This window comes from Malus sylvestris, chromosome 3, assembly GCF_916048215.2.
Source record: "Malus sylvestris chromosome 3, drMalSylv7.2, whole genome shotgun sequence".
Lineage (NCBI taxonomy): Eukaryota > Viridiplantae > Streptophyta > Magnoliopsida > Rosales > Rosaceae > Malus > Malus sylvestris.
The window spans coordinates 546,947-563,674 of record NC_062262.1 but is presented as its reverse complement, the minus strand read 5'-3'; the positions used below and the strand labels follow the sequence as shown (position 1 = coordinate 563,674).

General features: G+C 38.9%; 2 protein-coding genes and 1 long non-coding RNA gene across 4 annotated transcripts; 2 read left to right on the top strand and 1 right to left on the bottom strand.

Moving 5' to 3' along the window:
* Positions 1-1,995: 1,995 nt before the first annotated feature.
* Positions 1,996-3,731, top strand: LOC126616190 (probable polyamine transporter At3g13620). Its single transcript, XM_050284196.1, has one exon. The coding sequence runs from the start codon at positions 2,043-2,045 to the stop codon at positions 3,492-3,494; it is 1,452 nt and encodes a 483-aa protein (XP_050140153.1). The 5' UTR covers positions 1,996-2,042; the 3' UTR covers positions 3,495-3,731.
* A 264-nt stretch (positions 3,732-3,995) lies between these two features.
* LOC126616510 (uncharacterized) lies at positions 3,996-6,206 on the bottom strand. 2 transcript variants are annotated; one of them, XR_007621178.1, is made up of 3 exons: positions 5,764-6,206; positions 5,578-5,676; positions 3,996-4,193 (listed from the first exon to the last, which is right to left on the bottom strand). It is a non-coding gene; the product is annotated as an uncharacterized LOC126616510 (long non-coding RNA). The 2 variants fall into 2 exon arrangements; XR_007621177.1 differs by lacking the exon at positions 5,764-6,206 and having other exon boundaries at positions 5,578-5,749.
* A 7,569-nt stretch (positions 6,207-13,775) lies between these two features.
* LOC126615983 (probable polyamine transporter At3g13620) lies at positions 13,776-15,680 on the top strand. The gene is made up of 2 exons (XM_050283935.1): positions 13,776-15,362; positions 15,496-15,680. Exon 1 carries the CDS (start codon positions 13,927-13,929, stop codon positions 15,304-15,306), a length of 1,380 nt encoding a protein of 459 aa, XP_050139892.1. The 5' UTR covers positions 13,776-13,926; the 3' UTR covers positions 15,307-15,362; positions 15,496-15,680.
* Positions 15,681-16,728: the final 1,048 nt, after the last annotated feature.

The window sequence follows — 16,728 nt, the reverse complement described above, 5'->3', positions numbered from 1 at the left end:
TGTGATCTGTCTTTGTTTTATTATCACATGAAAAACGCGCTTACATTAAATTTTGATGATCCCAGTGAATTAAATAAGCATGTTTATACCACATATGACAAAGGTTAAATTACACTAAAAGCAAGTCTGGTTGAAAGGATAGTCTGCTAGGTGACCCTTCTCAACATATATCCCGTTTTCCGCCCTCTGTTGAAGGAAAGGCGCACGACCGGCAAGACCATGCTGATCATGACGGTCCATTCCATACCAGGAAGAAGGCCAACCATAACATGTCCCTCAGCGTGTGGCTTGTATTGAAACTAATATATACTGAAGTTTTTCTCAAGTTTTCCTTCAAAGAACTTTGGTATGACAAATAAACGGTCAAGCTCATACTTCCTCACCTCCACTGACCTGACTTTAGAGAGTTTAAAGAACATTGTAGGCACTTAGCATAAACCTTAAACCCTATATGACATGAATTTGTCCCATTATTTGCACAATAACTAGAGCTACAAGAAATTGTCACTTTTTTTTTAGTTGTGACAACAAATACGGTATCTGAAAGTCTTGAAATTTGTATGAAACAACGTATTGATACAACATTTGGCACTACTTATGATGTAGTCTTTAAATAATATAAGGTTACATCAGTTGACCATAATAGCATCTCCGTCTCCTTGTGTTATCAAGGTACTTGTTAGTCAGTTTTAGTAGTTTTGGTTGTTAGTTTGTTAGGCCCCAAATTGTGGCCGGGATTTTGGAATTAGCTTATAAGCAGTATTTGTGTTGAGCTCTCTCATTGTAGTTAATCCCATCTTGTTAATAAGAATTGCAGTTTTACATCATAAGTAAGGTACAACAGGCTCTATCACTTTGCACTCAAGTTCGAATTCAAATAATAATAGTTATTTAAAACCCTAGAAAAATGAATCGATTTGAATCGTAGTTAAACTCCTAGAGTTGTTTACCTCAGGCGAAGGCCATATCGATCTCACGAGATCGAAAAGTAAGAAGAGGAGAGAAGTATATGACTTGGGCGCAATTACTCAACACACCCACCCACTTATAAATCCTAGTTACATTAAGAAAGGGTAACTTTAATCCAAAGAAAATCCATCTCTCCTAGCCTAATATATATTGTGTTTGCTGTATTCAAACATTCAAGATGGATATTGGCACCATGGACTAGAAGCCATTATAAAGAACAATAGGTAGAAAAATTTGCTAAATCCAACACAAAAATACAAAACCAATCACTCACTTGTAAGGAAAATATATCTTTCTCTCTGGAAAAAAGAGAGAATATATCTCAATTTCTCAACTTGCATGAATTATTGACTTTGTATTTTGATTTTTAATGCAATGCACGAATGACCTTGTATTAATCATAGACTCTAAGTTATGCGACATGTCCATCCAAAATATCACCCACACACAATATGAACAGAAACAGATGCATTCTTTGCTATATTGGTAAACTTGATATGGACCGTCCAGAACTATCAGCTGTCTTCATTGGTTTTATGCAAAGGGCAGGTGTCTATAAACCCTAATAAGATTTGCTACAATAATTATAATGAAAAGTTGGCTACATATCATATATGAGCGGATAACAGTATTAATATATCTTTTACATTCAAGAGAAAAAGGACTTGAACCGGAGATGCAGTAGGTGATAGAAAAACATTCTAATCACTAGAGAAATCAACCACTTACAATGGAGTTGATATGTTAAGAAGATAGAGTAAATAGTTCAATAAATAAGAATATAAGATACATGTATTTTTTATGAGCAAGATACAAATTACGGAATAACGGTCACCACGGAAAGTTACCAAGGCTCTCCGCGATATTGGATGGCGAGAGCATCCAGAATCTTATCTTATTAAGGATTCACTCATCAGAATCCAACTGCATTCCTATTTGAATGACACAAAAAAAAAAAAAAACAGATTTCCAATGGGACTCCTTCTTCTTATATATATATATATATATATATATATATATATATATATATATATATATCCAGGCCAAGTCTTTGATTCATCGAACAATCAAACATGCCACAAAACCAAGAGTCCACTATGGAGCCTTCTTCAAAAACTGCAATGGTTCCTCAAGACCTTCCCGTCACCACCGCTGCCACCACCACAACCGCTACCACAAACCGAAAGAAGCTCACCCTCATCCCTCTCATCTTCCTCATCTACTTTGAAGTTGCCGGCGGCCCTTTTGGAGAAGAGCCTGCAGTGCAAGCCGCCGGACCCCTTTTCGCCCTTCTCGGCTTCCTCATCTTCCCATTTATCTGGAGTGTCCCGGAAGCTCTCATCACTGCCGAGCTCTCCACCGCCTTCCCTGGAAATGGCGGTTATGTCATCTGGGCCGACCGTGCTTTTGGACCTTTCTGGGGCTCTTTGATGGGCACCTGGAAGTACCTAAGCGGCGTCATCAACATTGCAGCATTTCCAGTTCTTTGCATTGATTACATGGACAAGATAATCCCTGCTTTAGAATCCGGTTGGCCTAGGTATCTTGCAATATCTATTTCTACTCTGATTCTATCTTTCGTAAACTATACTGGTTTAACTATTGTTGGATATGCTGCTGTTCTTCTTGCTATCGCTTCACTTTCTCCTTTTATTTTGATGTGTTTGATTGCCATTCCGAAGATTCGTCCTCACCGTTGGTTGAGTCTCGGGCAGAAGGGTGTGGAGAAAGATTGGAACTTGTTCTTCAACACCATCTTTTGGAATTTAAATTTTTGGGACAATGTGAGTACTTTAGCTGGGGAAGTAGATAACCCCCAAAAAACTTTTCCGGTGGCTCTTTTCGTGGCGGTGATCTTTACTTGCTTGGCGTACTTGTTCCCGCTTTTTGCTGTTATTGGTTCTGTTAATGTGGATCAAACTAGATGGGGTTCTGGATTTCATGCCGAGGCTGCTGAAATGATTGCTGGAAAATGGTTGAAGTATTGGATTGAAGTTGGTGCAGTGTTATCGGGAATTGGACTTTTTGAAGCACAACTAAGCAGTTATGGTTACCAACTTCTTGGCATGGCGAATTTAGGGTTCTTGCCTAAGTTATTTGCTCTTCGGTCCAGTAGGTTTAACACCCCGTGGGTTGGAATTTTACTTTCCACAGTGGTAATTCTTGCAGTTTCCTTCATGAACTTTACAGATATTATTGCATCTGCAAATTTCTTGTACAGTTTGGGAATGCTGTTGGAATTTTCTGCTTTTCTTTGGTTGAGGAGGAAGTTGCCAGCATTGAAGAGGCCTTATCGAGTTCCGATGAGGCTGCCAGGTTTGGTGATCATGTGCTTGATTCCATCTGGGTTTTTGGTCTTTATCATGGCTATTGCTACCAGGACTGTGTACTTGATCAGCGGTTTGATGACCGTGGCGGGAATCGGATGGTACTTTTTAATGAAAATTTTCAAGTCTAAGAAGTTTTGTGTGTTCAGTACTATTGAAGTTGATGAAGGATCACAAGCAGAAATTGCTTGTATTTAGCGAACCATTTCTAACGGCGTCAAATTGGGAAACCGGTTGTGCATGATTGAATCTCTTTGTTGATAAAGAAATCCGAGATTCCATTGATCAAAGTAGAATTTGTTTATATTGAGTTCTATTCAAATTGAAAAAAAAATGTCGAATGACATGAAGTTGCATGGTTTCTGCTGTAACTTGTTTCGATCTTATGATCCTTTCTCAAGTAAATTTTAAACATGCAGCACTCTCTTCATGGAACTCTTCACTATTTTCTTCCTCAGTTCTCTAAACCAATCAATCTCTAAACCAATACGCCACCACTACCCCCACCGTGTAAGACCACCACTTCACGGCTGAAAAGTATCATGCTGACCGTTCCTATCATGACACGCCCCGATCCTGATGTCCTCGTGACATCGGGATGATCACGTGCTGGCCGACACCCAAAGGGTGACGAAAGCCATTAATTTAAGTAAAAACTCATAAATAAGCTAAAACAGGCAGCAAGACTAGCCACAATAATACTACCAAATCAACTTCTAATTAACAACATTAGGATCCACGCAAAATGTCAGAGCATACGTCTATTACAGAGTACAAACAGAATATAAGATAGAGATGTGCTATATTACAAAAGATGTCGAAGCAGAAGAAGTATAGCACTGGATCACTGGTAGGGAAATGCCTCGTAGCTTATATCGTAATCCTCGTTCGTAGGTCCTGAAGGGGGCGCAAAACAAACATGAGTGGACCAATTTGATATAAATATAATAAAACAGTTATCAACATACTAACCCCCAGGTTTTATGAAAACATATATATCATGATCAAAATAGATTTTCCGAAACCTAGCATGCTGTGCAATATCTCAAATTCATAACTTGTATAAGTAATAAACACTAGTGAATTGTCCGATAACCTGCAGGCCCCATGCCGGCTCCCCGTCTCTGAACAGACAATCAGAGGAAAATACACTACAGGCCCCATGCCGGCTCCCCGTCTCTGTGCTAAATAGCCAGAGGAAACACACTCCAGGCCCTATGCCAACACCAAACCGTCGCCCGGGACGGACCGGAATCTATCCCTACGTCCCGTAGCGGAAAGGACCACTAGGTAAGTACAAAACCATTGAGCATAAACATATTGAAAAACAACTTCGTAGTATAAAGTCATCCATCATCTATACTACAAAGAGGTGTTCTAAACATGTTCTAATATCATATCGTCATCCATCGGATATTCTATAAGAACATGGGTTATAGAAAAAATAGTAATAATTCAATCTAGCCTCAGTAAGCATATATCTCATAAGTACTTCGTAAAACATAAGTATTAAATCATGCTTTTCATGTATGCATTTCTATTGTTAAAACATGATTTTGAAGGGGTCCACTCACCGTACACCGACGGTGCAAAGCTATACCAAGAAGGTATAACAGAATCACCGTTAATAATTGCACCTATTCACATAAAGGAGTACCTTAGGTCAAACTCTATTCAAACGATTGAATTTGGGAAAACGGACTTCAAAAACGGGTCCAGGACGTCGAAATTAGCCTAGAAGAGGTCCTGAACGAAACCCCGAAAAGTCAACTCAAAAAGTCAACGTTGACCGTTGACCGGTCAAAGTCAAAGTCAAAGTCAACGTCAAAGTCAACTCTGACCGTTGACCGAGTCAACGTTGACCGTTGACCAAGTCAACAGTCAACAGTCAACTGGTCAGAGGTCAAAGTCCACTGGGCTTTGAATTTGGGTTGGGCCGAAAGGCCTTAAAGGTTTTGGGTTGAAAACCCAACTCAGATTGGCCCAAGGCCTAATCTGCTTGGGCTACACACACGGGCCTAATGCCCTAAACATAACCGGCCCAAGGGCCTTAATCTATAACAGCAATTAATTTAAACAATTAAAAGGAAATGGGTTGGATTGGGCTGGCCTCACCACACGGGCCTAAGGCCCGCCTGCTATTCGAAACCGGCCTGGGAGGCCTGGCCTCACCGGAGCACCACCACCGGAGCTTCACAGCTCCGGCCAACTACCACACACCATCCTAAAGTCCGATCTAGGTACCAAAACGAAGAGCAAGACGAAGGGAGTGTTTTTATACCTTCCTTTCGTCGTGGAACGACCGGAGATGGCCGGAAAAAGCCCCGACACCCTCGGGATCGCCGGAGTTGGGTGTGCTTACACCCGGCTTCGATTCGTCCTAAAAACCTCGAAAAATCACAAAATAACCTCCATTAAAACTCATTCACCAGATCTTAGGACGAAAAAGTGAAGGTTTGGAGCTTACCCAACCGGGAAAAATAAAGGTTTCGCCGGAGTTCCTCTCCGGTTTCTGGGCTCGCAGCACGGGACAGAGGGAGAGAGAAGAAGGAGATGGGTCTTCTTCGCGCGGGGGAGACGGGTGCGTGCGTGCGGGTTGCTGCAGAGAAGAGAGATGAGGGAGCTATGAGAGAGAGAGACGAGAGAAAGAGATAGAGTCGGGAGGGACAGAGACAGACAGAAGAAAGAAAAGAAAACAGAAAAAGAAGAAGAGAAAGAAGGAGTCACGGAGGGGGGGGGGACAGAGAGAGAAGACAGGGAAATTGCTAGGGAGCTGCCACGTGGCAGTTTGAAAAGAAAGAAGGATCCAAAGCTTAGATCCTGATAGGGTAGTCCAAAAAGGGTAAAATTGATAGATTTATAATATTTAGGGAATATTACACACATATAATTTTATAAGTGGGGGCGGGTGTTACATATCATGATCTGAACAACAAGTTCACAAAATAATTTGTTGCGGCGACAAACTGAAACTATGAGAGAGATGATACAAATGTAATATGAAAAATGTGATAAGTATAACATGTCTGACCGTTTCTAATTATTTTTTTCTATTGAATCAAAACCCAAGTGAACATAATTCAGTGCAAAAGCACTTACAAAGAGCCTATCCAACCATCCATCAAGCCCAGGAGCTAATTATGAGAACTTATATGAAATAAAAATTCCAAGAGTGTCTCAAACTAATGATTCGAGGCTATGCGAGAACATTAGAACAATGACAACCTGTGATATTTTTGGGATATTACTAATGAACTTCTCGATTTCTAGTATCTCTTTAATACGAAGCCTCATAGATTTCAGCCCAATAATTATTTCTAGTCAGTTAAAGCTCATTGAATGTTTGGGTCAAGCATCTTCAGAAAATAATTTCTCGAGAGGGAGATATGGTCATAAAATTTATGGACTTGAACAATAATTCGGAGTAGTTCTTGAATTGCACACCAGTCGCATGAACCATATCGTCCAAATGAAGCACCTAAATTGATTCCAAAGGAACCGCGCCAGCGAAATGAATATGCAAATAGTCTCTGCTTACAAATACTCGTTTAATTTGTTTTCTTTAGCTGACACCTTCTTTGAAATCTTGGGTACTTTAGTTGAAGTATACAATTCATACAAAGCTATTCCTTCTCTCTGTTTGATTCCGTCTCCATTTTTTATCTTTGGGATGACTATTGATCCGATGACCGTGGTTGGAATTGGATGGCATTGATCCTTTCTAGTTAATGTTTCTTACCAACAATTTGATCCACGGTCATCACACCATATTAACAACTAACGAAGAGAATGTTTGAGGAAGGCAGCAATGAATTGCTTGGTTAGTTTGTTAATATGGTCATCACATCTTATTCACAAGTTTTATTTTTTTTTATTTTTTTAACAAACGATATTATCTATACTAAAAGCCAAGGGTGGGCGGGCTCAGCCTTACATGGGCTAACAATAATGTGGTTCAAGGCGAGAATCGAACCTAAGATCTCTCACTTACAAGTGAAGAGGAATACCACTAAACCGTTGTACTAAAGAGCAACTTACTCAAAGGAAGTTTGCGATCAACAATTTTAAATATGTCGGTTTTTGGTGTAAAGATATAGAGCCACCAGATGGTGACAAGTGTCAACAGATAGATGAATGAGTTTTTTAAGTCGGTTAGTAGTAGTTTACTTAGTGTGCAAGGAAACTTGTTCATATATATACTTGTACTGTGAGCTCTAACAATTATTCATTCAATACAAGAAGATAATTCAGTTGTACTTCTCTCTATATTTCTCTCTCTCTCTAGATTACATAGAAACCGTCATTGATGTTCTTCACAATCTGTAGCTTAACATGGTATCTTCGACCGTCGTTCTTCGATCCTGAGGATTTCACTGCTTCCGCTCTCGATTCTTGAAGATTTGGTGCGCTGTGTTGCATATTGCTGCCGTTTCTCTTGGATTTGAGCTCTGCCTTCAACGTCGATATCGATCTGCACAATCGATTGTAAGCATATTCACTACTTGCTTGAAGAAATGTCTGACTGGAGCTTTCTCTTTGTCTCTATGTCCTCTATTTGAATCTTGTAACATCCCACATCGACCAACGGAGAGGGGGTCATGTGCCTTATATATACATGCTTACCTCCTATAGCACGAGGCATTTTGGGAACTCACTGGTTTCGGATTCCATTGGAACTCCGAAGTTAAGCGAGTTCAGGTGAGAGCATTCCCAGGGTGGGTGATCCATTGGGAAGTTTTCGTGTGAGTTCCTAGAAATAAAACCGTGAGGGCGTGGTCCAAAGCAGACAATATTGTGCTACGACGAAGCCGAGACTAGGATGTGACTGAATGGTATCAGAGCCACTTTGCAGTTTGGTGCGAGTGTGTCGACGAGGACGTCAGGCCCCTGAGGGGGGTGGATTGTAACATCCCACATCGACCAACGGAAAAGGGGTGATGTGCCTTATATGTACATGCCCACCTCCTACAGCACGAGGCCTTTTGGGGATTCACTGGCTTCGAATTCCATTGGAACTTTGAAGTTAAGCGAGTTTGGGCGAGAACATTCCTAGGATGGGTAACCCACTAGGAAGTTCTCGTGTGAGTTCCCAAAAACAAAACCGTGAGGGCGTGGCTCAAAGCGGATAATATCGTGCTACGGTGGAGTCGAGACTGAGATGTAACAAATCTTCTCGTTGATTACGATATGTTCTTTTGAAATCTCTTGAAATCTTTCTTTGAAACCCTAATTTTCTCAATTCCTTCAAGAAAATATGGTGACGGCTGCACAATTGCACATAGTTCAGTTGTTGATCATAACTCTTATTACAAATATGTCTACTTCTTTACTGTAAAGCTTGATGATACGAAAACTATCTTGTTTGGCAATATCAAATTCGGTTGCTTCTTGAAAGCCATGGCATTTTAGGCTTTGTGGATGGTACTAGGCGCTGTCCTAAACGATTTGATGATGATGCTAATATTGAATGTGCTGAAACTGATGACTATCAGATTTGGAAAATGCATGATCGTGCATTAATGATGCTTATCATTACTACTTTGTCTCCGACTGCTATGTCATGTGTTATTGGCTGTTTGAACTCTTATGATATGTGGATTAATCTGAAGGATAGGTTTCTACTGTTACAAAATTCAGTATTTTTCAGTTGAAAACCAAGTTACAAAACATCAAGAAAGGGTCATATTATGTCTCAACATATCTGCAACAAATTAAAGATGTTAGAGATCATCTTTCTACAGCTAGTGTTATATTTGAAGATGGTGATATTGTAATTTTGGCATTGAAAGGGCTCCATTATGAGTACAATACTTTCAGGACAGTTATAAAGGGTAGGGAGAATGTTATCACTCTTAAATAGTTTCGATCCCAGTTACTGGCAGAAGAAGCAACTGTTGAGCATAATTCTACCTTTGAGCCTTTTGTTAATGCAATGGTTGCACAAGACAAACAAGGTAAAGGCAAAGCTTTCATGCTCGGAGAAGGGTCTTCCAGTGGCTCTTCACAGTATACCAATTACAAAGGTGGTTTTCCTAGTGGTGCGTATCATGGTAGTTCCCAAATTCTAATGGAGGCTATACTACAAATGGTTTTCGAGGACGTGGTAGGGGCACGAATAACTTCCATTCGAGGTATAATCCAAGATCTCCAAATCCAAGTGCTGGAATTCTTGGCCCTGCAAAGCCTCACATTTCAACTTGTCCAGAACATGGCTATAAAGTTCCTATCTCTTAGATATGCAATAAAATAGGACATATTGATGCATATTGTTTCCAAAGACACTTTTCTTCAACTTCTACCACATCCAAAGTTTAAAGCCAAATTTGCTAGAAATTTGGGCATACTGCAGCTCAGTGTTAAAACAGGGGCAACTTTACTTTTCAAGGCAAGCCTCCATCTTCCAATCTTTCTGCAATGCATACGACATTTCAACCATCTGCACCACATGAGCAATTATGGGTTGCTAATACTGGAGCAACTTCCCATATGACTTCAGATCTCTCTAATCTCAATCTGGCAACACCATTTTTTGGCAATGATTCAGTCACAACTGCAAGTGACTCAGGTTTGCTAATATCTCATATAGGCTATTCTACTCTACATACACCGTAATATACTTTTTAGTTAAAGAAAAGTTTACATGTGCCTTAGTTATCACAACATCTGCTATCTATATATAAATTGTGTAAAGATAATAAATGCAGATTCATTTGTGATGAATTCGGTTTCTGGATCCAGGATAAGATCATATGGACTATCATTCTTCAGGGACTGTGTAGAAATGGTCTCTATCCTATACCTTTTCATATTCCACAACATCTCATTTCATAAGCACATAAATACAATGTAACTTTTCAGCAACAAAGCTGCTATCTTGGCAGTCAAGTCAAAATAAACCTGTGACACTAATGATTAGGACACCCTTCTAACATTGTCACTTCTGCAATGTTAAAACAGTAAAAAATTCCTACATCTTTATATCATGTGTCTTCTGTTTGTAAATCTTGTTTGGAAGGCAAGTTTGCCAAACTTCCATTTACCTTAGAGGTAATATACAGTGATGTTTGGGGTCATTCGTCTATTGTTTCAATTGAAGGCTACAAATTCTATGTAAGCTTTGTGGATGAATGTACCAGGTTCACTTGGATTTTCCCTTTAATGAATAAAAGTGAAGTTTTTGGTGTTTTTGTACATTTTCACATCTTCTTAGTTACTCAATTCTCTGCAACTGTGAAAGTTTTTCAAAGTGATGGTGGTGGTGAATACACCAGTCACAAATTCAAAAACTACTTACTGGATAAAGGAATCATTCATCAAATGTCATGTACCTATACTCCCCAACATAATGGTCTAGCTGAAAGGAAGCATAGACACATTCTTGAAACTGTCATTACCTTGTTGCAAACTACCAGATTACCCCATATATTTTTGTTCCATGCTTGTGCCATTTCTGTTTACCTTATTAATAGAATGACATGTCCAACACTTCGCATGTCATATCCTTTTACCTGTTTATTTGGCATAATTTTATATTTCATCTCAAAATGTTTGGCTGTGCTTGCTTTCAAATCTTAAAATAGTATAATTCCAGTAAGTTGCAACCTAAGACTTCAAAGTGTATTTTCATAGGGTATGCATGTCAATACAAAGGTTATATTTGTCTTAATCCACTTACAAACAAAATCTTTGTCTCGAGACATGTTTTGTTTGATGAGACAAGTTTTCCTTATTATCTATAGTTGCATCCGACATCACATTGTCTAGTTCTGCATCTACATCAGCACCAATGCATAAACTAGTTTATCCTTCATTAATTGATTCCCAAAACACTGTCCAACCACATATACACTCTTGAGCCTCAGAGTTTTCAGTCTTTACTACCCCTAATGCCTAAGAGTTTTCCACATCTCATTCCAATATAGCTTCCTAATGTTCAAATTTAAGTCCTATTACACCTACAACATATGTGGAATCAATTACAAAAGCTACACAGTCCCCAGTCCCAGTTGATTCGGATTTTCAACTTGAAAATATGTCCATTGTCCTTCCTATACCATCAGTAAGTTTGCATCCTATGCAAACTCAATCTAAAAGTGGCATATTGAAGAAGAAAGTGTTTTCAGCCACAATTCAGGTTCCTGCAACGGTTTCAGAACCTACAACCTTTAAGTCTGCCAATAAAGTGCCTGAATGGATTGCTGCAATGGAAAAAGAAATCACAACCTTGAAGTCACAACATACTTGGTCTTTAATGTCACTGCCACCTCACAAGAACCTAATAGGTTGCAAGTGGGTGTATAGAGTCAAAACCAATCCTGATGGTTCAATGGCAAGATATAAGGCTTGCTTAGTTTCCTCCTTTAGTCCTGTAGTGAAACCTACAACATTTAGATTGATTTTGGCTTTGGCAGCTCAGTTCAAATGGTCATTACGACAAATGGATGTGAAGAATACATTTCTTCATGGTGATTTACTTGAAGAAGTGTATATGTCTCAACCACAAGGATTTGAAAGTACAGAACATCCATCTCATTATGTTTGCAAGTTACATAAGTCTCTTTATGGCTTGAAATAAGCTCATCGAGCTTAGAATGAAAAATTTACAAGTTTTTTTACCAAGTTGGGTTTTAAATCTTCTCTTGCAGATCCATCTCTTTTTGTACAACACACTAGTCTTGGCACTGTTGTATTACTTCTCTATGTGGATGATATCATCCTTACTGGTAATTCATCCCAGTTGATTAACAAGGTAGTTCAAACTTTAACTCAGGAGTTTGAAATGAAAGACTTGGGGCAATTACAGTATTTCTTGTGGTTACAGATAACATATCAGAATGATGGTCTTTTTGTTTCATAGTCAAAGTACATCAGAGATTTACTTGAAAATGTTGATCTGCAAGATTCCAAGCCTTGTGCAACACCATGTTTGCCATATCACAGGTTGTCTAAAAATGAAGGCATTTCTTATCATAGTCCACACCAATATTGCAGTATTGTGGGAGCTTTGCAATACTTGACCTTTACTCGGCATGATATTTCTTTTTCTGTGAATCAGTGTTGTCATTTCATGCATAGTCCCATGGATACTCATGTTGTGGCTGTTAAGAGGATTTTGCGATATCTACATGGCATTATGGACTATGGTCTTCAATTTCAATCAGGATCCTTACAGTTGTAGGCTTATAGTGATCCGGATTGGGCAGAAGACCCCAATGATTGATGATCTACTTCTGGTCACATTGTTTATCTTGGTTCCAATCCGATATCTTGGGCCTCTAAGAAGCAACACACAGTCTCTCGGTCATCTACAAAGGCTGAATATCGAGCTTTAGCCATTGCTGCTGTTGAGTTAGCATGGATAAGGCAATTGTTATGTGATCTATGTGTACCTATTCTAGTTGCTCCAGTTATTTATTGTGACAACATTTTTGCGATTACTTTATCATCTAATCCTGTTTTTCACTCAGGGGTGAAACATATTGAAATCGATTACCATTTTGTAAGGGAGAGAGTCATTCAAGGAGATATGCATGTCTCTCATGTGTCTTCAAAAGATTAGTTTGCAGATATTTTGACCAAGGTTCTTTCTGCACCTTTGTTTCAGCATCATTATTTCAATCTTATGCTTGGCTCCTCCAAGCATATAATTGAGAGGGGATGTAAAGATATAGAGCCACCAGATGGTGACAAGTGTCAACAGATAGATGAATGAGTTTGTTAAGTCGGTTAGTAGTGTAGTTTACTTAGTGTGCAAGAAAACTTGTTCATATATATACTTGTACTGTGAGCTGTAACAATTATTCATTCAATACAAGAAGATAATTCAATTGTACTTCTCTCTCTAGATTTCTCTCTCTCTCTCACTCTCTCTAGATTACCTAGAAACCGCCATTGATGTCCTTCACAATCTATAGCTTAACATTTGGGAACGGGTTTGCCGTACAAGAAAATAATGTAAGATAACTTTAGGAATCTAAAGTTACTTTTGTCCATCTTTTGTTGTTAGGAGACGAAGAAATTTCCAAGAAAGAAGCTGCATGATCAGTACAAGAAGCGAGAAGGAGAATGAAAGGAGGCCATATTTTGTATCCATATGTTTTATTTACATCAGACTTTTTGTTGCCACATGAAAATTATTTAACTAGATGGTGAACCTACTTTGTAACGTACATGTGCATGGAAGTTGTATTCTGGTGATGAATTATAGTTTATTGTACAAACCACTTAGAGAAAAACTTAGGTGTTACCGTAAATATATCACTCATCATTCTGTTTCACTCATCACATCCCCTGTCACAGTGTAAAAGTTAATCATACCCCCTTCTCACAAGTGACAAGAATGTGTACTGGTATAAGCAATTTCCGAGGAAGCAGCACACTCAGTACAACACCACAAAGAGGCAGCAGAAGAGTTGAAACATTGTTTGAGTATATTAGTTGCATACATTCTGACAGTATTGACAGCATTTTGTTGCATGCCACATGGACCAATTTATATATCCGATGAACTAGCAAGCAAGGCAACCAGCCTTCCAATCCATCCTCCGCCTTCAACCTTGGAATCCAATCACATAACTCTTGAAATTCCCATTGAAAATCCAGCAAATCCCAAAGGAAAAAAGAAAACACCATGAAATCTCCCCAATCTTCTCCAAAATCGAAAACCTCTCTTCTTGAAAATGAAAAAGAAGTACAAGAATATCCAATGTTTAGCAACACCAAGATCAAAAGCAAAAAACTAGCATTCATCCCATTAGTTTTCCTCATTTACTTTCAAGTCTCCGGCGGTCCCTATGGCACTGAGTCCACTGTCGGTTCCGGGGGGCCTTTCTTTGCCATCCTTGGCTTTCTCCTCTTCCCCATCATCTGGTGCATTCCTGAGGCCCTTGTCACTGCTGAGCTAGCCACCGCCTTTCCTGGCAATGGCGGCTTTGTCATATGGACTCACCAAGCCTTTGGTCCCTTCTGGGGCTTCCTCATTGGTTTCTGGAAGTTCCTTAGTGCTGTCATTAACCTATCGTCCTACCCAGTTCTCTGCATAGACTACATTGATCCGATGCTACCAACTTTGTCCCACTTGCCTCACTATTTTCTCATCTCTCTTTCAACCCTTTTGCTCTCAGTTCTTAACTTCATTGGTCTGCCTACTGTTGGCCATGCTGCAATATCTTTAGGCATTTTATCATACTTGCCATTTGTAGTAATTTCGGTTTTTGCTATTCCCAAAATTGACCCAAGCAAATGGGTTTTTTCTGGCCAGAATAGAAAGAAAAAAAATTGGCCATTGTTTTTTAATTCCTTATTTTGGAACTTAAATTGTTGGGACAATGTTAGTACTTTAGTTCTGGAAGGTGTTAAAAATCCCCCCAAAACATTACCAAAAGCATTTCTCTCAGCTGGGTTGTTGACTTTTTTTACTTCCCTAATACCTCTACTAGCTGCAACTGGTGCCATGTCTCTTGACCTAGATGATTGGGTTGATGGGTATTACACAGTTGTGGCAGAAAAAATCGTAGGGAAAAAGTTCAAAAAATGGGTTAGGGCTGGAGCCTTTTTGTCTAGCATTGGTGTCTACCAGTCCCAATTGAGCAGTTGCTCACACCAGCTTTTAGGCATGGCTGAATTAGGGTTGTTGCCTAGACTTTTCGGGGCACGGTCAAAATGGTTCAACACTCCTTGGGTGGGAATTTTGATATCAGCAGTGATATCAAACTTGGTTTCTTACATGAAGTTTAGGCATGTCACATCTTTAGTGAATGTTTTGTTCAGTTTGAGCATGCTAGTCGAATTTTCGGCTTTTCTTTGGTTGAGGGTGAAGATTCCGGATTTACAGAGGCCCTTCAAAGTTCCAGTTACAAGGCTGAGAGGGTTAATAGCAATCTTATTTATTCCGTTTGGAATTTTGGTGTATGTAACTTGTGTTGGCACAAAAGTTGTGTACTTGGTGATTGCTGTGCTGACTGTGTTTGGGATTATTTGGTACCACTGCATGAAGATTTTCCAGGATTAGATGTGGCTTGGCTTCAACCATGTTGTGGCAAAACTAGCAGATTATGAAGATTTGGGGTGAGTTTATGATATTAGTGCTTCTTAAAGACATTTGTTAAAATAAAATTAAAAAACAAAGTCTATCTATCTATATTTTCCATCTGTTAATGATGGTGCTGATTCCATTTTTGTCCTTGGTATGATCTTGCAGCTACTATGACCAATTTGTGAAGAAGTGATTAAGTATTCAATAGATCAAGAATGGAGCTGACTAGTTGTATATGCATTTTAGTGAAGTTTTAAAGTTTGACATATCCCTATCAACTTGATTAATTTATCAGAAGAATAATGTAAGGTTTGTGTTATAAATAAGCTATCAATAAGGTGGTTATTAAATTTTTGCTTTGGGTCAACTGTGCTAGAATGCATAAATTATATATAGAAATTACTACTTGGTTCAAAAAACAATATTCACAATAGTGAAATGACAAAAATATCCTCAATTAGCTCTTCATTCTCCCTCTTTTTTCCTTCTTGGCAATGTCTGTGTCCACAGCTGCCCATGGGTCGATCGTTGTCAAATGCTCTGCTTCGACTATACGATCTCGACTTTTCCCTTCGTTTCCACTTCTCTCTTTCAAATGTCTGTTTATGTCGATCTCAAACCTCGCTTTCTTTCGCTCTCAAACCTCTGGGTCCGTTGCTTACTAGAACGTTCAAGATTTTATTAATAAGCATTTTTAGCAAGTAAGTTTACTTACGTGAGTAGAGAGGTGTTCACAGGTCAATAATTCATTTCCTACATATGGCCGATCAAATTGACTGATTCATTCCAATCCAAACAATATAATTTATTTTGTTGTACGTTTGGATTAGATTAATCACTGAAAACCGATTTGATGTGATTGGTTTGTCAAAGAAAGCGGAAGAAAAAGCATTGCTTAATATAGTAAATTGTGATGGGTTGAAGAGTTGTATACAAATCATACAATAGAATTATTGAGAGTATCCATTCTTAAGAGGAAATGGCTTTTAATTTAGCCTCGGGCTTTCAACTCAAAGAGTGTCACACGCCAAATATATCTTTGTTTGTTTTTTTTTTTTTTTCAAAAGGGAACAACTAATGGCAAATCATAGTTATCCATCTTTTTCGGAGGCCGAAAAGACTCATAAAGGCATTTCAGCCTCCTTTTGACCACAAGTCTGGTTTCCATACCAGCAACGGGTTTCGAACACGAAACCTCCAGTTTTTAGTTTGAAGGAAGCATCGCAATCCGTCCTTTACCACTGACCATCAATTTGAAGGAAGACTCACAATCCACTCTTTACCGCCAAATAGATCTATCATAACTATAACTTATGAACAACTATGTCACGCTGTTCGCCAAACCATATCTAAGCATATAAAATCAGCTGCTAGATAGAAAAAATAGAGGAAAAGTTC

What these genes read in the sequence shown, in the direction of transcription:
- LOC126616190 (XM_050284196.1), top strand. Translation starts at nt 2,043, where the DNA reads ATGCCACAAAACCAAGAGTCCACTATGGAGCCTTCTTCAAAAACTGCA.
- LOC126615983 (XM_050283935.1), top strand. Translation starts at nt 13,927, where the DNA reads ATGAAATCTCCCCAATCTTCTCCAAAATCGAAAACCTCTCTTCTTGAA.